Raw genomic sequence first — 26,659 nt, forward strand, 5'->3', positions numbered from 1 at the left:
AAGTCGGCTAAACGGACTGGCCTGTTCATTCGCCGTCCTCTCGTTCAAAAACTCCTCCATCTGGACCACAAAAATAACTATGTTCGACCCTGTTGGACGTATCCTCATATGGTGAATCGTTTTGGTGGTCGAGGTGTGATGATGTGGGCAGGCATAATGCTGCATTGCCAATCTTCTAACACGACACACTTACCAGTCAACGTTATTATGACACTGTACATCTTCCCTATGTGCGTCTTTTTAGGCGCGCATTCCGTCCCGGCTTCGTTATTATGGATGACGATGGGCGACGCCATCGAATAGCGCAGATGGAGAAGCTCTTGGAGCGAGTGAGTATTGGGTAAATGGAATGTCCGACCTATTCCTCTGACTTAAATTCCGTCGAGCACGTGTGGGATACGTTGGGGAGGCGGACTGCAGCACGTACACATGCACCGACGACCATCCAGCAGTTGTCAACCGTACTGGTGGCGTGATGGGACATCCTACCTCAAGAACTCCTTACCAGCCTTGTGGTCAGCATGGCAGCACTTCGCAGAACATGCATTGCCGCCCGTAGTGATCACACATCCTATTAAGAACCACGTCCGACCGTTTTTAATCTGCCGGTTACCATCATTGACCTCAGTGTCATTACTGTATTCGACCAATAGTGTCGTTTCTGTCGTGTCATTGTGAATCTCTTTCAGTTATTTTCTGTGGTGTGCTGTGCTGTGCTGTACTGTACTGTACTGTCCTGTACTATACTGTAACACTCCTTTCTACTTTTATGTGTATAAAATCCACTTTCCTTGTTGGCCGCCATAGTGGCCCATGTTGTTAATCCACAGACAGGATTCGATCCGGGGCCAGCACGCCTTCCTCAAATCGCAGAAGCGGCGCTGTAACGCGTGTGGCTATCCACACGAGACCCTCCTATGTAAGTGGTTGATATTTCGAATGCAGAGTGCCAATATCCTTCTCGGATGTTTTATGCTTTTCCTCGTTTCCTTTAACATTTTTCGTCGGCTGTAAAACTTCCTGTGAAATGTTTGTTGTATGTGCACAATTTTTCTAATTTATTCTCAGCCCCCACTCTATTAACCATGTTTCGTGAACGTTAGCTGAGGATCAAGAGCTTAGAGCAATGCGTAGGAAGTATACTGATAAAACAGTGTTCGTCAATTTTAGTCGCTAATGGGGTGTTTTTGTCGTATCTGATTTACACTTGATTGGTACCACACTTGCTTTTGTATATTTGGTGAGAACCTTGGACCGTACACCTCACAAAGACATATTTATTTGCCACATTTGAAAGATTTTGGACCTAGGTCTGTTGTACCGTTTGATATATTAAAATACCTGGATGGAAAAACTTTGCCGGCCGGAGTGGCCGAGCGGTTCTAGGCGCTACAGTCTGGAACCGCGCGATCGCTACGGTCGCATGTTCGAATCCTGCCTTGGGCATGGATGTGTGTGATGTCCTTACGTTAGGTAGGTTTAAGTAGTTCTAAGTTCTAGGGGACTGATGACCTCAGAAGTTAAGTCCCATAGTGCTCAGAACCATTTGAACCATTTGGAAAAACTTAAAAGTCAGACAGTACAGACATGCTACAATTTTGTGCACGCTTCCTTCATTCTCGCCTCGATTGTGGCTGTAGCGTAAATGGATCTGCTCGATGTTCATATCTGAACATGTTACATACAATCTTTTAAGAGCGTATAAGTGTGGCTACTGAGATGTAAAGAACTATCCACATTCCCCGTACCTGCTCTGAGGCAAGGAGCCACCATTATGGATCCCAAGACTGCTTCTCATCATACGTCATGGCTCCAAATGTAATTCCATCGAGCAATTTCTACGCATCTCTCAGTTCCCGTCAACTTATAGAACATTTACTTATATGGCAGAAAAATGCTGCGAGGGCATTTCCGACTCAAGCGAAGCATCTGCTGGCCATGCTACTATAACAGGGATGACTTCTAGTTGCCAGCTATAGAACAGGGGGTCATGTGATCAAAAATAGTGCCACAGGCAGAGATTCGTGTGACATTATTTTGAATGTCTTGTCTGAAAATTACTTCGAGCAGATATTGGAGAACCAGCTCGTGAAGATAACGTCTTAGACCTTGCAACACACAGACCTGAATTTCTCCAGTAAGTTAACTTCCAGGAGGTTATCAGTGATCATAAGGCTGTGATAGCGTCTATGACTATGGGTATTACAAGGACTATTAAGAACGTCTGGAAGATATTTTTGCTTCGCAAGACTGACAGGATATAAGTTGCTGAGTAACTGATTAGTAAACATCAAATATTCACTGCTGAAGATGAAAATGAGGAGCGCAAATGGCAAGAAATTCAGAAACATCGTTCAGTATGTCTTAGATAACGATGATCTGAGCATGGTCTTAAGGGATAGAAGATAGTTGTGTCAAGAAACTGCTTCATCACAGATACAAAAGAAGTCAAATCGTAGCGAGCAAACAGAAGCTGAACGAAGTAAAAATAAACACAAGGAGAGCAGTGACACATGTGTTACATGGCTTTGAAAGTAAAATTTTGCCAACCGGTCTGACTGAAAGCCCCAAGTGGTATTGATGTTACGTAAAATCAGTAAGCATATCTAAATCATCTATTCATTCACTCAGTGACCGTAGTGTTACAGAAATGGAAAGTGACAGAGAGAAGGACGAAATATGGAATTCCGTTTTTCCAAAGTGTTTCACTGCAGGATTCCCTACATTCAGTTATCGTACGAATGCCAAAATGGCAGGGAATATGGACGAATGATCGTGAAATAGAAAAGGAACTTCAGTCGCTTAGTAGTGGAAAGACATCAGCACCAAATGGGATACCTACAGGGTTCTACAGAGATTGTGCGAAAAGACCTGCTGTCCTTCTACTAGCTGTTTAAAGTAAGTCGCCGGCCGCGGTGGCCGTGCGGTTCTAGGCGCTACAGTCTGGAACCGCGCGACTGCTACGGTCGCAGGTTCGAATCCTGCCTCGGGCATGGATGTGTGTGATGTCTTAGGTTAGTTAGGTTTAAGTAGTTCTAAGTACTAGGGGACTGATGACCTAAGATGTTAAGTCCCACAGTGCTCAGAGCCATTTGAACCATTTAAAGTGAGTCAATGGAGCAACGAAGGGTACCTAGAGACTGGAAAAAGCGCAGGCCACTCCTGTTTCCAAGAAGTGGCGTAGGACAGATGCACATAATTAAAGATCTACATGGTTGACGTTAAACGGTTGTAGAATTATGGAACCTACTTTACGCTCAAGTGCGATGAAGTTTCGGGAGAAAGAAAATCTTCTCTATAAAAATTAACGTGGATTCCTCAAACACACATCTTGCGAAACTCAGCACAATTTGTTCCTCCGTGAGATTCATAGTGCTGCAGACACCATCACAAACTAATTTCAAAAGTACCCCAAGGAAGTGTATAGGACAGTTACGGGATGGTTTAGTCGGCGCGACAGCGATACAGAGATACTCAACAGACTTCATTGGCAGACGCTACAAGTGAGGCGTTGTACATCACGTAGAGGTCTGATATTCAAATTTCGAAATATTAATTTCCGGGAAGAGTTGGACAACATACTCCCAGATACCTCTCGCGTAGTTACAACGACGAGAAAATTCGGGAAATTACAGTGAAGACAGAGGCTTACCGACAATCTTTTTTCCCACACACCATTCTCGAATGGAACAGGGAAGGGGGGACTTACTTAGTGGTAACAGAAGTACCCTCCACCACACACCTTCAATTGGCTTGACAGGTATCGGCGTGAATGTAGATATAGACGCAGATTACTGTTCACAATTTATAAGAGTGATCTAGTAGAATGTGTTGGAAACTCCTTAAGGCTGTTCACAAATGATGCTTTGTTCTATAATAGGGTAACAACGCCAGACTGTAGCGATTTGAAAGAGGATGTGCAGAGAATTGATGAATAATGCGACGATTAGCATTGACCCTGACGTCAGTAAAAGTAACATATTGCGCATACGAAGTAGAAGAAATCCGCTACTATACAACTACACAATAGATGAGAAATTCCTGGACAGAGTACCTACCGTAAAATATCTACGAGTAACAACACGGAGCTACCTTAAGTGGAATGACCACACAAAACATATCGTAGAAAAAAGCAGATGCCAGACTGATATTCCTATGACGAATCTTAAGGAAATATAACTCATTGACGAAAGAAATGCTATACAAAAGCCTTGTTCGAATGTCTCTTGAATATTTTTTTGTCGTTCTGGGGCCATTAGAAGGTAGAACTAATACGAGAGACAAGGAAGATCCAACGAAGAGCTGCGTGTTTCGTCAGAGGATCGTTTAGTCGGTGAGAGAGCGTTACAGAGACCCTCAAAGAAGTCGCTACAAGAGAGGCGCTGTGCATCATGCAGAAGTTTATTATTGTAAGTCCAAGAGTGTACGTCTCGGGGAGAGTCAGATAACATATTACTTCCTCCTACATGTGCTTCGCCATAACGATAAAATTCGAGGAATTAGAGCTAATACAGAGGTGAACCGACAATCAATCTCACCACGCGCCATTCGCGAACGTAGCAGGGACGATAGCATCACTTAGTGGGATCAGAAGAAACCTCCGCCACATACCGTCAGGTGCCTTACGGTGTATTGATGTAGATGTAGGCAAATTGTTTTATCTCAGACCTTGAGTATGTTTCCTCCCTCGTTATTTGAATGATACAGGATTTTTTAAATTATTTAATGGCGAACTGGGTCCAGTTCACACTTCAGTTCAACGTAAATAAATGAGTCTTAGCAAGGGGATGTCCTAGACAGTGTAGTCGTTTTCCCTGACCATGAGTTCAGAATTCGTGTCCGAAATGAATACGCTATCTTTGAAGCTGATCGTCATGCTAACTTGGAGACATTACCATTGGCTACTTTCATCCAGGAGAAGAGATAAATTTTTGTTAAGTGGCTTGCGTATTGGTCTTTAACACTTACCTACCTGCTCCAGTACGAAGATACAGCTATTTGTATGGCTTGTAAAGAACAGATGACAGTGAAAAATATTTCAGCTGGTTGCATTTTATACGTTGACTGTAGGATGATCTTTGGTTTAAATGAGTACTTGCCTTCTGTCTTAAATAATAACAGTATTTTTAGCCTTTTGTGAATTGTTAGAACTCCTTCCTAAAATATTAGGACGGAGTTTTCAATGTGTTCCAGGATGGCTTGTTTATGTTATATGTTGCGTGATTAAGCAACCATATACATCTGCATTTCTGTAAATGAAATTATCTGTATTTTAGAATGCTGCGTGCGCGCGCGCGCGCGCGCGTGTGTGTTTGTGTGTGTGTGTCTGTGTGTGTGTGTGTGTGTGTGTGTGTGTGTGTGATTGTTAGTGTTATCAGACACACATCCAAATGATTTAATGTATTCTAGAGGTTGGGTCCTTCGAAATTTCTGTGTTTATGGACAGTCAGTCACACAGACCTGGGAGAGAGTTTCAGATACTTTGATATTTTATTGGGTCATGGTTAAAAGTACATTATCTAATGACTTTTGCTGCCATTTTGACATACTGACTCAATGATTGTACAAGTTGGAATTTTATGTGACCACAGATAACCTAGACTTTGCATATTCCTACCCTAAACAACGTCAACTGCTTACTTGTCTGTTGTGTGATGTGAGAGATGAAAAAAATTGTCTCTGCGTTCTTCTAGGACGCTCCGTGTCGTTCATCTTCAAGGGACAATGAGAGACGTGTCAGCAGCCGCTTCTCACTGTATGAAAAATTTTGTAGACGCGAATATCGTCACTAACCTAAAGTGTAAAGTGATCACTAGAAGAACTGATAACTTTACGTTTTTCGTGAAACATCGGACTATACCTGTATCTATAATGCCTTATTAGTACAAATGGCGGTCTCTGATGTTACATGTGTCCAGTGGTAATGTTTCGGATTCCACAGCAGTGTAAATGCCTTCTCTCTGCGTTTCTCAGTGCAAGTGGTCATGAAAGACAGTGGCAAAGCTGGAATACGTCTAACACTGCAATCCGAACGCTATTCATTAGGACCATTGGCCCTGGTGGTGATGGATTTAACTGAATGGAAATGTTTATGGTAGACATGTAACCCAGCGCCCAGTTAAAATCCTAGCGAGTAAAGAAGAGATTGACAGCAATAATCAGACCACCATTAGGGACACTGAAATATCGTATTTTGCACATCTTCTGTCACTCACGAGGATAGAGCAATTTCTGATGACATTCTGGACAAGTACACCCTGAAACACTGTACACACTAAGATGCGAGAGTGTTGTTTCTCCAACATGGCAGCTTACCTTGGTTCAGATATTCACCAGTTCACACTGCAAACTGCACTTGTTCATAGACCACCTAATTGCATTTCAACCAATGATAGTGTCCACCCCCGGTAGCTGAGTGATCAGCGCGAAAGAATGTCACTCCTAAGGGCCCGGGCTTGATTCCCGATTAGGTCGGAGATTTTCTTGGGTGTTGTGTTGTCCTAATCATCATCATTTCATCCCCATCGACGCGCAAGTCGCCGAAGTGGTGTCAAATCGAAAAACTTGCACCCGGCGAACAGTCTACTCGACGGGAGGACCTAGTCGCACTACTTTTACATTTTACCAATCATAGTCACTACAGCTTCTTGCATTTGCTATGGTGTGCGGTCTTGTGTTTCCAAGTTCTCATATGTATATTTTTATATACAGCCGCCACCACTTCCACAGGCCATAGAAGTATAACGACTTTGCCACTTAGCAACGTTATTTTTAATCCTGCTTCCTACTCCCGTTCATGAGACAAAATGCTTTTTGCCTGCTGCTTTGATGCCTTTCCTGCGCATTACCGACATTGTTAAGCAGTTGTTCAGTAATGCTCAACCGTGCACTTACACACAAGGCCTCACGCGCAGCAACACTGTAGAGGTGACTTGCGATTAGCTCGCAGCGGCAAGTGTGTCAGAAATTATATCTCAGATTGTTTCGAAACTGACAGAAGATTATTTCGTGTTATTCATTACCACAGAAGACGTGAAGAAACCTTTTGCAAATGTACATAACACAATAACGGTAAGCATGAAACACATATAGTCCGCCATAAACAGTGCGCATTGCTTATTTAGAAGAAAAGAGGCTGCCATGGGGAGAAGGGTGTGTGCCAATAGTATTATGTTGAAATTCGCTGACCAATTTCACTTTTTTCCATGATCTTTACTGAAATCTAAACATTCTTCCAGGAATAGATGAATGAAAAGGCGGTTGGCAAAGAAACGGAAAGTTACAGGACGACTTTCATACATGTTAACAAATACAGTTCCCGTATTCTGTCTTTTATTGAAAATTTTTGTGGAATATTCATAATAGCACGTGCAGAGATATCCAGTTTCTCATGTGTGGGAAAGAGCTGTGGCCAATAAAGATTTTGTTTCTAAACCTTCTTATTTCTCTCTGTGTCGATGAGTGAGGTTATTGACGGTTACGTAATGTTTTCCTGTGGATTAACTCCAGCATGTTCTTCTTTCCGTGTTATACTGTATGGTGTTCAGACACATTTGAAAACTATTTCTACGCCCAATTTTGTGCCTTTCATGGCAAGCCATCCTAGGCTTACATTACAGCAACATAATGACCGCCGGCACACGGCTAGAGCTTCTATTCCTTGTATTTGTGATTGAAAATCACTACATTGGCCAGCAAGGTCGTCGGCTCTCTCCCAGATGACAACTTTGGGTGCACTATGGGCAATGCCCTCCAACCATCTTCATATTTTGTCGATCTAATGTTCCAATTGGACAGACTTTCATCACGGTACCCCTCAAGTGGACATCCAACAATTCTGTCAATCAATGCTAAGCCAAATAACTGCCTGCATAATGGCTAGCGGTGGACGAACGCGTTACTGACTTGCTCAGTTCGTGAAGCTTTCTCTCTTGAATAAGTAATCCATTTCTTCTGAAACTATAATTATTTGCTTGTCTGTACACGTAAATCACATCTAGCGATTTCTGTCCCATTTAGATAGCTGCTTCGTGGTGCGTCGAATTTCTTGGCGGGAAAGAATTTGGCAAGCAATCATTGAAACAGTTGCAGATTTAACAGAACGAAAAATACAAGAGTAAGACACTACTAAGTGCCATAAAACCGCACTATCTGAACGCATAACTGTTCTCGATATTTAAGTAGGGACGCACTTGGGTTCCATGCTCCAGAAAATTTTATTTGTAACCTATGTTACAATCATTCGTTTTGTGTTGTTCAAACTGCCTACAAGCTTAGCATTTCAATGATTTTGGCTACAGCAATGGACATTTTCTGAACATAAATTTTTTACTAACTAGTCTCGTCGTCCTATACGCCGCACCAACACACCGTGGGAAGGGGTGCTACTAACTTGACGCCACCTGCAGCAAATATATTGTTTCTCTCTCACCCAATGATACATCCTTTTTACCATCTTACAATTTCCTGCAAGAGTCCAGAACTTCAGTGATGACTGATGACACATGAGGATAATACTGAGTGAATACATGAAGGAAGCAGAGCTAGCGCATTTGCTAAAAATTTAGATTCTTTATTCATAAGACTTAAATGTCACAATGAACAAAACTGACAATTATATTTAATTTAAATATTGTGGAAAATGTTTTGTATTATTTATTCTCATTTATAACATCCCTTTCAAATCTTAAATGTCCTTATTTAATCGTTACTAAGAATTCTGAATATTCGTGTTACACATAATGTGAAATTTACAACAGACATCATCTTGCAAACACTTTTAAACACACTGGAGGAAAACTGGAATTAATGTTGTTCCCAATTCTGTTTATAATTAGAAATATAAATGAGTTCAGAATAATTTTAGCATATTACACGATTTATTTTCAAAAAAAATATATTTTATATGTTGGTTTTATTTTAAATTAAATCTAAATTGGTATTTCTCCATGCACCCAAGTACCTTCGAAGTAGAATTCTGCTAACAGCATTTCCATTCATAAACGCCATATGTGAATGATACGAAAACGTCACTGAGATGTGTTTGGTATGTGCTGGGAAGGGGAAGACAGAGTAAGGAGCTAGAAAATTAATTAGTGCCTTGTTGTTCATCAATAAAATTCTATATCAGAAGAGGGATAGTACACAGATTACGCAATGTACTAGATGTTGGATTGTGTCAGGTCGTTATCTAGATTTGAATTAAAAACTTCAAAAATATACATACGTAAAATCATGTTCATTCCATCTTCTGATTAATTAAAACAGTGCTTCTGACATATTTACTTCTGCCAGTCTTGATTCAATCCTGAAAGGAAGTTATTTCCTTACGGTGATGATTTATGGATTCAACACAGCACAAGCAGGCTAGTTAATAAATAGATTATCTTTTAAAGAATGATACACACATTTCCTACGAAAGTTTCAGTTAAGGTTCGTTTGAAATATAGTCATTAGTCATGTTATAATTAGAATACATTTATCTACATACATTGGCTTATAATTGTTAGTGCCAGTACACTCAATAAATTACAAGTGGAAAAGAAATAACATCGAAGAACAAGCACACATATACACAGTCACTTTATAATTAATTGGAGATACAGTACAGTTTATCGTAAGAGTGACCTTCAAATACCAAACCAAAATAACATTATTGTAGGTATCTGGCTACTGCCAGTTGAGGTTAGTAGTAAGCAGCTCTTCTTTGGTTATACATTTCATAAAGGACATACGCTGGGTATGGATCAAGTTTGGTAATCCAAAAGACTGGAAACTGTCTTTCCTTCAAGGTAAAATGGGTCGCATATTCACTCTAAACTTTCACTCATGTGGGAGATCAAGGCTGGTTACTATGTAGTTAACAGCACACAGGATCAATGGATAACAGCTAATGCTAGAAGATATATTGGATTAGCTCCTAATGCGATTTGAATGTTATTACGAACATGAGCCAATACAGATTCTGTTAATAGAGGTAATGTGCGGGATTGTATCATAGTGGTTAAATTTTAGATTTTCGCAATTAATAATGTAACATGTAACGTAAATCGCCGAGTTTTCATTAAAATTCTTAGACACAGTGTAGAGCTGATGAAGCAAAGAAAATGTGAAGTGTCTAGTGTCTACGTTACATCTACTGCTTTAAACTTTCTGTGTTACGGAACTACAGCAAAGTAAAAAATAAAGAGTGTGATACATTCACTTTTCAGTTTGAAATATCATATCAACTTCCCAGTTTTTTCTGACAGAACACGCATTGTCCTTACAGAAAAATTCTTAAAATCAAAAGATTTGATGAACATGACATTCCTAAACAAAAGTAACTCTACACGAATTTACAGTTAAGATACATATTCTACATGGTTAGCAGTCAATGTTCCTCTCTTATGTTTTGAGAATATTCTCCAAATTGTACATAACGTAAAATATGCTACTTTATGGTAGCGATTTCAGTTCTTCCTGTTCTACAAATCACAGCCAGAACACAATAAAATGAACATGCTTATTTCACGTTCAAGCTTTGTCATTCTACGCAAAGGGAACATTACCATGGCTAGAGATATTACTCTAGAGAGAAACATTCCAGTGATCTATTTCATGTGTCTTTACTCACACAGAAGGATTCATGGACGTTTGTACTACACATCCTTTACAGTTATGTTCAAATGACATGAAGAATTAAGGCTATAACTGTACAGTTAGAAGGTACCACATGCATGCACTTAATACATATTTCTGATACGATAAGCGTGACATCTAGATACACATTAGTTACTAAGAACGACTACACACATAATGGCCACAGGAAAGATATTCCTAATAATTATGAACTTGAGTAGACTTCCAGACAATGGATGATTAGGATGATACATGATACATTATATTGATAGACGTTACTAGACGATAAGTTATTTTGAATAGATCTTTATGGAGACAAGGAAACTAAGACATTTCCCATTATGCCATATTTACAAAGCGTGACAACTTTGGCAGAGGTCACTCCTTAAGTGTATCAAATCATTAGGACACCCTTTTCCAGTGTAGAAGAAAACGACTGATACAATTATAAGAGAAATATCATTGACAATCTTAGTAATACGCACCAGAGAGGAAATCAGTTTCGTGACCTGTCAGTAGAGTATCTCAGTGCAGAAGGACCACGCAGTTATATAATTTTAGATGTGGTGTTCAGCATGTTAATCACATTACTCATTCCTACGTGTATAAAACTACAACAAATAGAATATGTAGTGCTGGCTGGTGGATGTTTTCCAAAATCATCACCGAACTATGGTAACATTTACAATACAAAGAGGTAAAAGCAATTTATCCTGTTCTGGCGATACTTTCATATGGTAAGGATGTGTTTATCTGTGTGAAACAAACATCTCATGACGGAATGTGTTTCTGACATGGATTTTTTATTGTTCACCTTCTTGACCTCTATGATGTACTATTTCTGGTTACATTGGGTAATCGAAATGCATTATTGCAGTAATGTGTGCAACATGGTGCGTACTTCAAATTCTGGCATAAAACACCACGTCAGTGTTTCTCAACCCGAGATACAATAGGGACATTTTCACAATAAAATTGCAATGTAGAAATATATTCTAAGACTGGACCGCATACACCTTTATTATAAAGTAAATAACAAGGTGAAATGACCTTAGTCCCACACAGTTTTGTTTTCCACTACATGTTACATTAATTATGAAAAGGTAAAAGCATAGAAACTGTTATAATCATGCATGGTGATTTATTACAACCTCTATTTGTAAAATAATTTTCAACGACTTTTATAACTCTATGTATTACACATTGCAACAATTTTCTGAAGAGGAGAATATTAGACAACTAATTTAAAGATATGTTTCATGAGTTACAGCAGGCTATTAATACGTGAAGCATAGGAGTCTAAGTATGTTTCGAAACAGTATATAGAGGAAAATTTAGCTTGTGGTGAGGTTGAGAAACGCCAAACACTGGTGGGGAGCCACTGTTGTGACACGGTAGGTCACTTCAGTCCAAGAATCCGGTATTGACGAGCTTTTCCAGGAAGAATTTTACGTCGCCCAGCTCTGAGTCCTTTATTCCAAGACTCTTGAGCATTCCCAGATCGCCGTTCTCCACAGCCATGAAGACTGAGCGCAGGTGTTCCAAGTCCGATCTCATCAGATGTAGCGCCGCCCCGAAGTCCTCGATGGTCTGTGATTCTGAAATTACAAAAATTCTTTTGTAACATTTGTTGTTCTCGACAGCAACAAGCGCGAAAAATATTTCTTGTTGATTGCAAATGAACAGAAAAATATAAGCGCTTAGTACTTAATATGATAACTTCATTTTATCTACTTTATCATATACTTCGAAAAGTCCATATACCAACATGTGACTTTTTGAATTTCCTAATTCATTAATTTACACCAGAGTGAGAATTTCTAGCAAATGTTTCATAGCTTTATGCTGTACACAACACCAAAAACAGTTGCATGGTGTTTATATCAATGAAAAATCAATCACTTTTCTAAAAGACTGAAGTAATATTAGGGTTCAGGTTTACGTCGCCAACAAGATCATCACAAACGGAGTTCAAGGGGATTTTGTACACAGATAGGGCAGCAAGTAGGCCTTGACATTTTCACAGGAACCTTCGGTCATTTGCCTTAAGCAATTTAGGGAAACCGTGGCATATTTAAATCTTGTTTGTGGGGATGGGGGGACCAGGATTCGGACATACTCGACACGAATCTAGTTACTTAACGCTAGCGCCACTTTGGACAAACTCTCACATTATGAAAATTGAGTGCTACAGGCAGCATACAGCTCACCACCTTGTGTCAGAAGGCCCACATTAAATTAGTTTTGTATCACAGCTGCCATGGTTTGTAGATGCCGTTTTGCGTCCACGACGAGGGATATATAGCATAGATAATGCAAAACACCTGAGCAAATGCCATTTGAGCTGAGGTAGTCTACAGTTGCCCTGCTATTTATTTCTTTTGTGGACCATCAAGTAAACACTCCCTAAAAATAAAAACGAAAGGTAAGTACAATTTTTACATTCGTAGCGGATGTGAAAGTGAACACTACATTAAAATAAACAGACAGTTTAATTTGTAAACCACTCTTTCGTGTTTTTGACATGACTTGATATAGAGTTTACAGAACCTAATATCTAAATAGCAACACTCGGTTTTACAGAATATTGGGAGAACGGAAACGTACTGAACACCTGTCTTGTTATTTGAAGGAACGAACTGAAGATGCGAGCGTTTCTTGGTGTTCAGTTAAAAGCATGAAACAGATCTATCACGTCGTTTAATATGTTTCGGAATTTCCAATCACATTTAAGAAATTAAAATAGCTTTCAATTTTATCTCTTTAGAAAGTACTATAAATCAAACTTTATGATTTTTATGTTGGTTTGCGATTGTTTTCGACTAGGATTTTACACTACTGCGATTTTTTTTTTCCGACGGAAGTGTCCGCACAAGCTATAAGACCAGACTGTTATTTTAAAACTGCCGCTCACTCTGTCCTAGACTCTACTAGTTCAACGCTTGCTGTGTTACAGCAGAAAATTTTGCATTTCATAAATGTGTGGCGATACTACAGACAGAAGGATGAAGTAGTGGATTTTTGTAGAAAACTCGCATGGGACAGCGAACGGTTGTTTATGATTGTTAAGTGTGGAGCTAATGCATCACCATACACTGAAAGGAACCTAATTGGTATACAGTCTGGAGCAGAAGACTTTCTTTTATTAAGTGATTTAAGTGGCTTCACTACTCCGGGGATATTTACTTCTACGTTACTCACGTTGGCAGCTGTTCTCGATTCGAATTCTGGAATATTTACTTCGTCATCTTTTGTGAAGGCTTTTCAGAAGGCTGGTTTTAGTAACTCTGCTTTGGCAGCACTGTCTTCGATAGTATCTCCATTGCTATCGCGCAGAGAAGGTTCTAATTGTTTCTTTCCGCTAACATACTTCACATACGACCAGAATCTATTTGGATTTTCTGGCAGGTTTTGAAACAAAATTTAGTTGTGGAAAGTGTTACAAACATCTCGCATTGAAGTCCGCGCTAAATTTCGAGCTTCGGTAAAAGATCGCCAATCCTGGGAATTTTGCATCTGCTTACAGTTGGCATTTTTGTTTCGTTGTTTCTGCAGCAGTGTTCTGACCCGTTTTGTGTACCAAGGAGAATCAGCTCCGTAGTTTGTTAATTTTTTTGGTATAAGTCTCTCAATTGCTGTCGATACTATTTCTCTGAATTCAAGTCACATCTGGTCTACACTTATATTACTAATTTGGAAGGAGAGTGGAGATTGTCTCTAAGGAAGGCGTCAAGTGAATTTTTATCTACTTTTTTGAATAGATGTATTTTTTTTTTTTTTTTTTTTTTTTTTTTATCGGAGGATTTGGGGATTACAGTATTCAATCTCGCTACGACAACCCTGTGCTCACTAATCCCTCTATCCGTTTTGATGTTCGTTACTAACTCAGGATTATTTGTTGCTAAAAGGTCAAGTGTGTTTTCACAACCGTTTACTATTTTCGTGGGCTCATGAACTAGCTGCTCGAAATAATTTTCAGAGAATGCGTTTAGCACAATTTCGCATGATGTTTTGTGTGTAACTCCGGAATTAAACACGTATTTTCACCAACATATCGACGGTAAGTTAAAGTCACCACCAACTAGATTCGTAATAGTCGGGTACGTGTTTGAAATCAGACTCAAGTTTTCTTTGAACCTTTCAGCAACAGTGTCATGTGAATTGGCAGGTCGGTAAAAGGATCCAATTATTATTTTAATACTTTTGCCAACAATGACCTCTGCCCATACCAACTCATAGGAACTATCTACTTCAATCTCGCGACAAGATAAACTACTTCTTACAGCAACAAACACGCCACCACCAACCGTATTTAGCCTATCCTTTCGGAACACCCTTAGGTTCTTCGCAAAAATTTCGGCTAAGCTTATCTCTGGCTTTAACAAGCTTTCAGTGCCTAAGACGATTTGAGCATTAGTGCTTTCTATTAGCGCTCGGAGCTCTGGTACTATCCCAACACAGCTACGACGGCCGCGCGGGATTAGCCGAGCGGTCTAAGGCGCTGAAGTCATGCACTGTGCGGCTGCTCCCGGCGGAGGTTCGAGTCCTCCCTCGGGCATGGATGTATGTGTTTGTCCTTAGGAGAATTTAAGTTAAGTAGTGTGTAAGCTTAGGGACTGATGACCTTAGCAGTTAAGTCCCATAAGATTTCACACACACACACACACACACACACACACACACACACACACACACACACAGTTACGACAATTTACAACTGTTATACCTATGGTTTCTGTACCTTCGTTCTTCCTGTGTTCGGCCTGCACCCTTTGTGACTGAAGCCCTTCTTGTGTTTCCACACTCTAACCTAAAAAACCGCCCAGTTCTCTCCACACAGCCCCTGATATCCGTGTAGCCGCCTCCTGCATATAGTGGACACCTGACCTATTCAGCGTGACACGAAGCCCAACCACCCTTTGGCGCAAGTCGAGGAATCTGCAGCCTACACGTTCGCAGAACCGTCTGAGCCTCTGATTCAGAGCTTCCACTTGGCTCTGTACCAGAGGTCTGCAGTCGGTCCTGTTGACTATGCTGCAGATGGTCAGTTCTACTTTTATCTTGCAAGCAAGACTGGCAGCCTTTACCACTTCTGTTAGCCGCTCGAAACCAGAGAGAATCTCTTCTGCTACAAAGCAAGACACATCATTGGTACCGACGTGAGCAACCATTTGCAGTTGGCTGCAGCCTGTGCTCTTCATGGCATCTCGGAGGACCCATTCCACATCTGAAATGTCCCACCTGGTATGCACACGGAGTTCACATTGGTTTTCTTTCCCTTCTTGGCAGCGATTCCCCTAAGGGACAGCATAACGTGCCTAACGATGGAGCTCCCAACTATCAATAATCCCACCCTTTGTGATTGTCCGGATCTTGCACTCTGAGAGGTTTCCTCTGTAACAGGACAGGCGGTAGCATCTGGCTCAGTGACAGTGTCAGCCACAGACAGCACCTGGAACCTGTTTGTCAGACAAAGCGGGGAGGCTTTACGTGGGCCCGCCTGGGGTAGCCTTTCGCCGTCTGCTACTCCCCAGGGCCCATTAGACCACAGGTGAGAGGCCAGACTCAGTGCGTGCAGTAACTGTGCTGGCCACCGGTGAGGACCGATCGGAGGACTCTGAAGTGCTGGACGTCCGTTGGATCCCCACGGCCGGCCTACAACAGTGGTGCCCTTCCACTGCGGCTTCAGGCTGTGTAACCGAAGCCATCAGAGCCTGAAGCTGAGAGCGAAGTGTCACCAACTCGGCTTGCATCTGCCAACAACAATCGCAGTCCCTGGTCAAACTAAAGACTGTGGAAAAATAAACTTTGCAGATAAACGGACTATCAGCAAGTTGCGCGACTCTACTGTAGACCCTGACGAAAACGCACGAACTGTGTGTAATAAATTAGATTAATACGCAGAGATTCAAAAACCTAACTACCGAAGCAGTCAAGTGAAACTAAATAATTCGCCCCTGATTAGGAAATTGTAATATGTCACAAAATAGGTTTACTTTCCGACGCAAACGAAAACGCGAGAACTGTGGCTGTTAGATATTAAATAAACACGCAGAAACTCAAGAAACTAAATTATTAAGGCACACAGATGGTATTATCAAATTCGCTTCTGGTTAGGAGCTCGTAAAAGTCACAAAATCAGTTACTTCCCTGCTGCTGCTTGTGTCTCAGCCGGCTATTGCTGCCTGACTGTTGTTTAGTTGTTTAGTTAGTTTCATGTTCCATGGATCATTTTGCACAATGTATGGTAATGATGTGGAGCGGGTCATTTTACATTCACACTCCGAAATAATTTATAAATAGGGCTACATACTAAAATTTTGTAAAATTTTTCATTCATAACATACATATGGGAGTTAGTAACTCCTACACCCCACGTTTTTACACATTATAATAACAGAAATTCTTCTACGGAACAGAAGCAGTTATCAAGGAGAAACATTATCAATTTGTTTTCCAATTTTATTTTGCTGTCTGTCAGGCATTTTGTGTCACTGGTTAAGTGGCCAAAAGCTTTAGTTGTAGCAGTGTACACATCTTTTTGTGAAAAATACAGCCTTAATGTTGAGTGAAGGATGTAATTTTTCCTTCTGGTATTGTAATTATGTACATAATTGTCCCTTTGGAACTGCAGTGTATTATTTACAACAAACTTTATGAGGGAATAAATATGAATATAATGTGAAGCAGCAGTCAGAATGCAGAACTCTTCAAAAAGATGTCTACCAGATGATCATGGTGAACACTGCATATTATTTTTATAGCACATTTATAAACAATGAAGACTCTATCTTAAGCTTGAGTTACCCCAGAAAATTAATCCATATGAAATAACTGAATGAAAATATGCACGATATGTCAACTTACTGGTTTTTCTCTACCCAAGATTTGCAGTGATTCTAAGTGCAAATGTGGCTCACCCAGGCTGTTTCAGTAGTTCCAAAATGTGCTTTTCTCAATTGAAATTCTCATCAATATAGACACTTAAGAATTTTGAAATTTCCTATTCGTTCCATTCATCCTAACCAGAGGGGATCCATTCATTTTGTTGTAGCAGACGTTATATTATAAGGAGAGTCTAAAATAAGTTACATGACTTTTAAGAGCAAGATAAAAACGTCTTTTCTAGACAAAGAAAGATGTTGTTTCTGGGGAAGAAACACTCTCCTTATGTGTTTATGTACTTGCCCTTTAGGCCAGTGCATCTCGTCTGACGTATTTCGTTGACCAAGAGATGTGGCGCAGTAGTTTTGGGTTGCCGTTCTGGGCATCTCTGCCCGATTGCCCATAAAAATATTTTGTGATTTCTCTAAATCGATTAAATGTTGTGATGGTTCAGGTGAGGAGGACAAAATTTCCTTCCCATGTTTTCCAATCCTTGTGTGTGCTCTGTCTCACGCAACATTGTCGTAGTAAATATTTTGAGACAGATGTTTCCTTCCCTATTATGTCCCGTGAGTACACTCATTCCCAGAAATATTGTTCTGGAAGATATATAGTTATACGTAAGACGCTCCGTAGAATATACATTTTTGTTTTTTATGCTACTGCCACAGCAGTATCAACCCCACGCTCATCTTGAGCGACATCTGCATCAAAGAAGACAAAATACGTTTACAGTACGTTAATATCTAGCGCATAGACTTCTGTATCAGTTAATGTGACTGCTTTCTTTTTCTCATAACATTATAAACTCACTTCACGCACCAATTTTCAGTTAGTTGCACCTTAAAGAACAAAAACACACAGAAACACAAATAAAATAATGCCTATCAATTCTTCACGCCGTCTAAAATGTCAACCTGCTAAATATTTTAGACGAAATAAAAATTTTAACTTATATGGCGGAACATCCTGACATTATATTGAGCTAAAAGGGAGACATAAAAAAAAGTCATCGAAAATTTCACCGATATTCTTGTAAACCTATAGTCGTTAAGTATGTTTCTTTGTTCTAGATAGTTCAGTAATACGAATGAAAAAATTCAGAAACGAAATTGTATAGTCTGTGGTACCAACAACTCACAAATTACCTACAGATGCAACGGACGTTGACTGTACCGAGTGCACAACATCAAAATTCATATACTGATTACGACGGTTCTTATACGGATAATTTCATGAGTGTTATCAGCAGATGTCTTTGGTTCATGCTAAAGAGCTGGTACATAGAATGTAAGTAAAAACGTTATTTGTTAATGAACAGTACCTTGTGAAAATAGCTATACGCTAGAGATAAAATACTGTTCAGGTAGCTCGTACGAAACACATAAAATACGACTACTATCAAACGGTAAATAAAGAAATATGTTAAGCGGGTGAAAAACAAAGCTAGTTGAACATATTTTACGTGGCTTACGTAGATTTCCACCTCACGATTTCAGAAAACCAATATTCTGTAGAATTTATGCAGAAGCTGAATGTAAGAGACGGGACCTTAGAGCGAGAGACACTGAGCAGGCGGCTCTTCCTGACATGAAAGCAGATTTGCTCGCCACAGGGGTCTGTATTTCACAGCGTCGCACTGCCACCTCGCCGGAGTTGGCCAGCTCTGGAAAAGTTGTCTCCCTGGGGTGGGAGTCTCCCTGGGGAGCGGCGCACTTCACGACACAGTTGCTTGCCTCTCTCCTGCATTCTCCGGGGATGGCATTCCGCCTGGACACAATAAGGGAGCAAACCGTTGTCCTTCCCTGTACAGTTTCATTTCAGCTCTGTTCACCACATGTTGAGAACATCAGAGAATTTTGGAATTTAAGAATATGAACATTGTATTTTCGTTTTGAACAGTACATTGTAATTATCATGTTATTGTGGCGTTCAAGCCGTATTCTGGTTTGCTGCATCTCTTTGAAAACCTTTTCATTTTTGCATGACTATTACTACCTACATATATCTGACGTAAGTGCTGTATTCAAGTCTTAATATTCCTCTACCGTCCCCCCCGCCCCCCCCCCCCCCATTTTCCTCCATTGCCTAAATGACGATTCCTTGATGGTCCAAGATGAATCCTATAAACTTTTACTCATGTTGTGCCATTTCGATACGCTACATCTTTATTAGTAACACGACCTCCTCATCTTATCTTTGCGGCATTATCCTGTAGCTCGACAGTTCATAACTGCTTATCGTCCACGTTCCATTTTCGTATAAGATTACACTCCAGCCAAACACTTTCTGAAAAGACTTCTCAACACTTGTATTTATAGCTGATGTAAATAAATTCGTGTGTAATGTTAAAAAAAATTTCACAAATTGGATCTTTACAGTGTGACGATTATACAAATTCCAGATAGATTAAGACTCCATGGTGGACTACCAGTAAAAATTGAACCCTTGAATCTGATGTGAAATGTTGCCGACTGCGGAGTTCAGGCAGCTCTCACAAAACGTCTTCAGTAGTATACTTCTGCACTCTTCTAAGTTCGAAATGCGTAGATCTTCCCCTACTGGCCTACATACTTTACAGATGTCACTCACTGCTCTCAGAATTGCATAATGCGTAAACACATTGGCCGCGATAAGCAAGTGTTTGAGTTTCATTCCCGATACGACACAAAGTTTCAATCTCAATTAGTAGATTACCCTCAAACAATCAGTTTCAAACATGATGAGTTTTAGTATTTATCACCTGGCAAAGCAAAAAATGGTTCAAATGGCTCTGAGCACTATGGGACTTAACATCTGAGGTCATCAGTCCCCTAGAACTTAGAACTACTTAAACCTAACTAACCTAAGGCCATCACACACATCCATGCCCGAAGCAGGATTCGAACCTGCGACCGTAGCGGTCGTGCAGTTCCAGACTGAAGCGCCTAGAACCGCTCGGTCACTGCGGCCGGCGGCAAAGCAAACTAACGCCCTAAAAGTATAGCACCATACGCTAGTGTTCGCCTGGGAGAGAATGAGACGAAAGTAGCTACAGCGTACACTTCGGTATTCTCATAAGTTTGGACTGAACTATTTGTGAGTGTTACATTTCAAACAATCTCCACCAGTTGTACACAGTTTATTTTTTGTAGGTCAATATCTTTAAATATTTCCAGAAATAACTGTTCCACAGCTACTGTTTTTCACTGATAAGCCAAAGCGTTATAACCACTGTCCATCGTGGCGTTTGACACCGCCTGGTAGCGTTTCAGGCACGTGACGCGGTAACAAAAGTATGTAAGTGGAGCAGACACTGGAGGGGGATCACCGTAGCGAATATATGGGCTCCAAATGGGGAAATACCTTGAGATAGACGACTTTGACAAAAGGTAGATAATTATTATGCAGCGACAGTGAACGAGCATCTCGCAAACGGCGAAGCTTTGTCGAATGTTCACGTGCTCCGTCGTGAGCATCTACAGAAAAAGGTGAAGGACAGTGAAACTACAACTAGGCGCTAAATGGTTGGACGTCCACAGCTCTTCGCAGAAAGTGGGGTTCGGAGGCTTGTCTGCTCTGTCAAGCAGGATAGATGGTAAAGCGGAAATGAGCGTATGGCATCGTTGGCCGGGAGGCCCCATTCGCCCGGCCCCATTCGGGGAAGTTCGGCCGCTTAAGTGCAAGTCTTATTTCAGTCGACGCCACATTGGGCTACTTGCGCGCCGGTAATGAGGATGAAATGATGATGCAGACAACACAACAACCAGTCCGCGAGCGGAGAAAATCTCCACCACGGCCGGGAATCGAACTATGTGCCGCTTGCATGGGAGGCGAGCATGTTACCACCGTGCTAAGCAGACGGACAGGATAGATGATGATCTATGGCATCTCTGCCGAAAGAGCACAATGCTGGTGCACACACAAGTGTTTCGGAGCACACCATTCATCGTACATTGTTGAACATGGAGCTCCACAGCAGACCACCCTTACGTGTTCACTTGTTGACACAACGAAATAGTAAGTTACGATTGGAGTGAGTACGGGACCATCTGGATTTCACCGTCGAATAATGGAAACTTCTCAGGTCTTCGGGTGAATCACATTTTTGCTACACTAGATTTATAGTCGTCTCCACAAACGGCGTCATCGAGGTGAACGGCGACTCGAAACGTGCAGCGTGCCACGGACGCAGGCTGGTGGGAGCAGTATAATGCTATGGAAGGTACAGGGTGTTTCAAAAATGACCGGTATATTTGAAACGGCAATAAAAACTAAACGAGCAGCGATAGAAATACACTGTTTGTTGCAATATGCTTGGGACAACAGTACATTTTCAGGCGGACAAACTTTCGAAATTACAGTAGTTACAATTTTCAACAACAGATGGCGCTGCAAGTGATGTGAAAGAGATAGAAGACAACGCAGTCTGTGGGTGCGCCATTCTGTACGTCGTCTTTCTGCTGTAAGCGTGTGCTGTTCACAACGTGCAAGTGTGCTGTGGACAACATGGTTTATTCCTTAGAACAGAGGATTTTTCTGGTGTTGGAATTCCACCGCCTAGAACACAGTGTTGTTGCAACAAGACGAAGTTTTCAACGGAGGTTTAATGTAACCAAACGACCGAAAAGCGATACAATAAAGGATCTGTTTGAAAAATTTCAACGGACTGGGAACGTGACGGATGAACGTGCTGGAAAGGTAGGGCGACCGCGTACGGCAACCACAGAGGGCAACGCGCAGCTAGTGCAGCAGGTGATCCAACAGCGGCCTCGGGTTTCCGTTCGCAGTGTTGCAGCTGCGGTCCAAATGACGCCAACGTCCACGTATCGTCTCAAGCGCCAGAGTTTACACCTCTATCCATACAAAATTCAAACGCGGCAACCCCTCAACGCCGCTACCATTGCTGCACGAGAGACATTCGCTAACGATATAGTGCACAGGATTGATGACGGCGATATGCATGTGGGCAGCATTTGGTTTACTGACGTAGCTTAATTTTACCTGGACGGCTTCGTCAATAAACAGAACTGGCGCATATGGGGAACGAAAACCCCATGTTGCAGTCCCATCGTCCCTGCATCCTCAGAAAGTACTGGTCTGGGCCGCCATTTCTTCCAAAGGAATCATTGGCCCATTTTTCAGATCCGAAACGGTTACTGCATCACGCTATCTGGACATTCTTCGTGAATTTGTGGCGGTACAAACTGCCTTAGACGACACTGCGAACACCTCGTGGTTTATGCAAGATGGTGCCCGGCCACATCGCACGGCCGACGTCTTTAATTTCCTGAATGAATATTTCGATGATCGTGTGATTGCTTTGGGCTATCCGAAACATACAGGAGGCGGCGTGGATTGGCCTCCCTATTCGCCAGACATGAACCCCTGTGACTTCTTTCTGTGGGGACACTTGAAAGACCAAGTGTACCGCCAGAATCCAGAAACAATTGAACAGCTGAAGCAGTACATCTCATCTGCATGTGAAGCCATTCCGCCAGACACGTTGTCAAAGGTTTCGGGTAATTTCATTCAGAGACTACGCCATATTATTGCTACGCATGGTGGATATGTGGAAAATATCGTACTATAGAGTTTCCCAGACCGCAGCGCCATCTGTTGTTGACAATTGTAACTACTGTAATTTGGAAAGTTTGTCTGCCTGAAAATGTACTGTTGTCCCAAGCATATTGCAACAAACGGGGTATTTCTATCGCTGCTCGTTTAGTTTTTATTACCGTTTCAAATATACCGGTCATTTTTGAAACACCCTGTGTTTTCCTAAGCTTGCCTGTGTCCTGTGGTAGGAATCGAAGGCACGCTGGCAGCTGCAAGCCACCTGCATCCCTTCATGCTTGATGTCATCCTTCAGCTGTATAGACGTTGGTGTCTCGGAGCCATAACCGTACTACATTAGTTTTTAGGAGTATTACAATGAACTCACATTGATGTCTCCGAGACCAAATTCGCCTGATGTAAATCCTACGGGACACATCTAGGTCGCTATCGGGCGCCATCACAGCCTACACAATTCAGTGGCTCGGTATTTACGCGAATTACATGACCCTTGGCTTGTAAGTATATTTCCTTGTTTGACCTCAACTAGTTTCAAGCCCTAACCCCTATTATTAGGTGCCCATGATTGTTGAAGCTAGACGTGAGCTGTCAACGTATTACTCGGCACACACAAGAATCAGAACATCTAACATGTGTCTGCTCCCTAGTTACAGACATAGAACCTTTGACTTATGTGCTCGTTCACGAAATTAATTATGACAAAATAAACAAAGAAATAAAGTGCGATTCTGAACAGTTATTCCCAGTAGTAAATGAAAGCTTCTTTTCCGCCAGTACTGTTGTCCTTCAAAAACATAACAGAAGATCTCGAGCATACCTCTTTGGGCTAGCTCTCCTGGAGTAAAGGAGGCTAGCCACAGCCTAAGGGTTGGTTTCACTCTTTAGTGCATAGCCTAAGGGTTGGTTTCAATCTTTAATGGAGTTTCGCTCCATTCTGAAATTAAATGTTGTCTCAATTTTTTTCCACAAGACTCGTTGCACACTACAACTATGACTACATTTATTTGCACTGTAACATGCAAAAATTGTACGCTGTGTCTAAATAAACCACTTGTCTTTTGGATTCCGATGTCCCATCGTGCCGCAAAAATCAACTGTAGTGCGCTCTTTTTCTAGTTGCCTACTACCGTTCACACGTGATGATCCGTTTAACTTGGTACCTTTTACAGCCTAAATCTTTAAATAGAATAACTTTTCTGAGAACTTGATTGTCAATGAAGGATAATTTTGTGCGACAAAAACTGTGAAAACTAGATGAGTTACTCTTAACAGTATACTAGAAAATGATGTCTCATATTACATTTCTGAATATCGTTAAGTCCAGTACTTCTTATGATCATCTCATTTCTTCTTATTCGGGAGGACGACGGTTCAAATCAGCGCCCGGCCATCCTGATTTAGGTATTCCGTGATTTCCCTTAGTGGATTAAGGCAAATGCCGGGACGGTTCCTTCGAAAGGGCACGGCCACTTTCCTTCTCCGTCCTGTCCTAATCCGAGATTGTGCTCCGTCTCTAATGACCTCGTTGTTGACGGGACGTTAAACATTAATCTCTTCCTCCTTCTCCTTCTCATTTCTTCTTCTTATTCAGAACAGACCCTTGATCCCACTCATTTGGCGTCGTATCCTTGTTTCCAAAATTTACATGTAATCGATTTACTGAAATACAAGGTTTTGTTATCACGTTTCACCGCCTCCTAAGTTGCCAATGTCATGCTTTTCTCCCCTTTATGGTCAATGAATGTAGTATTTGTAATAGGAAGCTGTTGTTACGATCCACGTGGATATTTCCAGCGTCATTTTCTATTAATCCATTGTGAGTCAGAGGCAAAAACATGCACTAGTTAGAGCTGGAAAAAGAATGCATCCAGTTACGTTGTAAAGTTAATTTGCTCTGCGGCCGGACTTCACTAGGCTTTGTCGAATAATTAATACTGTCCGCGAGGCATCCGCCATGTGAACGCACGACTTTCTGAGTGCAAAATCATGTACCGCAGTCCACCGCACCGTAAAAACTTCACTCCCCCACGGAAAAAACAGTGCTGTTTTTGTCACTCTGAAGATGTGTATTCACAGGCGGGCTCGTCCATCGCTGTATTGAGTTGCGTCTGCCCGTCTCAGTTCCACTTTCTACCCACGGACTCACACCACACTTGTGGTGGCAGTTTTTATGTTCATCGCTATTTACCGACGGATCACTACGTCAGTAGCCCCTGTGATAAAGCTGACAAGGACGTTTATTTCGTTGAGTTATAATAAGACCACGTTAAATAGTACGTCTCATACTATTTACGACATCTTGCATCGGTGGAATGTCTTAAAGTTATCCATTATGATGACAAAGCCATGGTTTAGCCATATGCACATATGCAGATGACAGTAGTATTGCGTACACAAGGTATAAAAGGGCAGCAGCGTTCGCTTAGAGCTGTTAGTGCTTACACACAAGTAACATTGCATGTAATAACCGCAAAAATCAATGTGGAACTACAACGAACGTATATGTTAGGACAGTGCGGCCAAACTTGGCGTTAATGGTCTGTGGCAGCAGACGATCAACACGAGTGCCTTTGCTAGCGCCACGACATAGCCTGTAGTGTCTCTCCTCGGCTCTTCATCATATCGGTTAAATCCTAGACGACTGGAAAACCGTAGCGTAGTCGGATGATACCGTTTTCAGTTGGTAAAGCTGATGGTAGGGTTCCAGTGAGGCGCTGATCCCACGAACCACGTACCAAAATTGTCAAAAGGACACTGTACAAGATGATGTGGCTCCACAATGGTCTGGTCTGCGTTCACATGGAATGGAATGGTTATGCTGGTCCAACTGAACCGATCATTGACTGGAAATGGTTATTTTAGGCTACTTGGAGACCATTTGTAGCCACTTATGCACTTTATGTTCCCAAATAACCATGGAAAAATTATGAATGACAATACACCACGTCGCCGGGCCACATTTCAACGCGACTGGGTTGAAGAACATCTGGACAGTTAGAGCGAATAATTTGGGCACCCTGGTCATCCGATATGAATCCCACCGCAAGTTTATGGGACGTAATCGAGAGGTCAGTTAGTGCACAATATCCTGCAACAGCAATGTTTTCGCAGATTACAGATGGCTATAGAGGCAGCTTGGTTCAGTATCTCTACAGCAGACTTCCCACGACTTTTTTTGTGTCCGCGCCACGGCGGGTTGCTGCATTGTGCCGTGCAGGAGGAGGTCTGACACTGTATTAGGAAGTATCTCATGACTCCTGTCTGAGCGTAAGTACATGATATTAGCTGCAATAGAAATAAATATTGTTGTAAATTGGCAGACGTTTCGCCATCTAAGGTTTTTTTTTTTTGTCGAGAATAATGAATATTACATGTTACTAACAGCAGAGACTATGTCTCATAGATACACTACTGGCCATTAAAATTGCTACACCAAGAAGAAATGCAGATGATAAACGGGTATTCATTGGACAAATATATTTGACTAAAACTGACATGTGATTATATTTTCACGCAATTTGGGTGCATAGATCCTGAGAAATCAGTACCCATAACAACCAACTCTGGCCATAATAACGGCTTTGATGCGCCTGGGCAT

The 26,659-nt window shown here is 41.4% G+C and overlaps 1 protein-coding gene across 2 annotated transcripts in view; it reads right to left on the reverse strand.

The window, feature by feature from the left end:
- Positions 1-9,461: 9,461 nt before the first annotated feature.
- Positions 9,462-26,659, reverse strand: part of LOC126184529 (IDLSRF-like peptide) — a 221,142-nt gene continuing 203,944 nt past the window's right edge. For both annotated transcript variants that reach the window (XM_049926934.1, XM_049926933.1), the window contains exon 4: positions 9,462-12,218. In XM_049926934.1, the coding sequence (XP_049782891.1) occupies positions 12,025-12,218 (194 nt within the window). In that variant the 3' untranslated portion in view covers positions 9,462-12,024. The remainder of the gene's footprint in view (positions 12,219-26,659) is intronic.

Source organism: Schistocerca cancellata, chromosome 4 (genome assembly GCF_023864275.1).
Source record: "Schistocerca cancellata isolate TAMUIC-IGC-003103 chromosome 4, iqSchCanc2.1, whole genome shotgun sequence".
Lineage (NCBI taxonomy): Eukaryota > Metazoa > Arthropoda > Insecta > Orthoptera > Acrididae > Schistocerca > Schistocerca cancellata.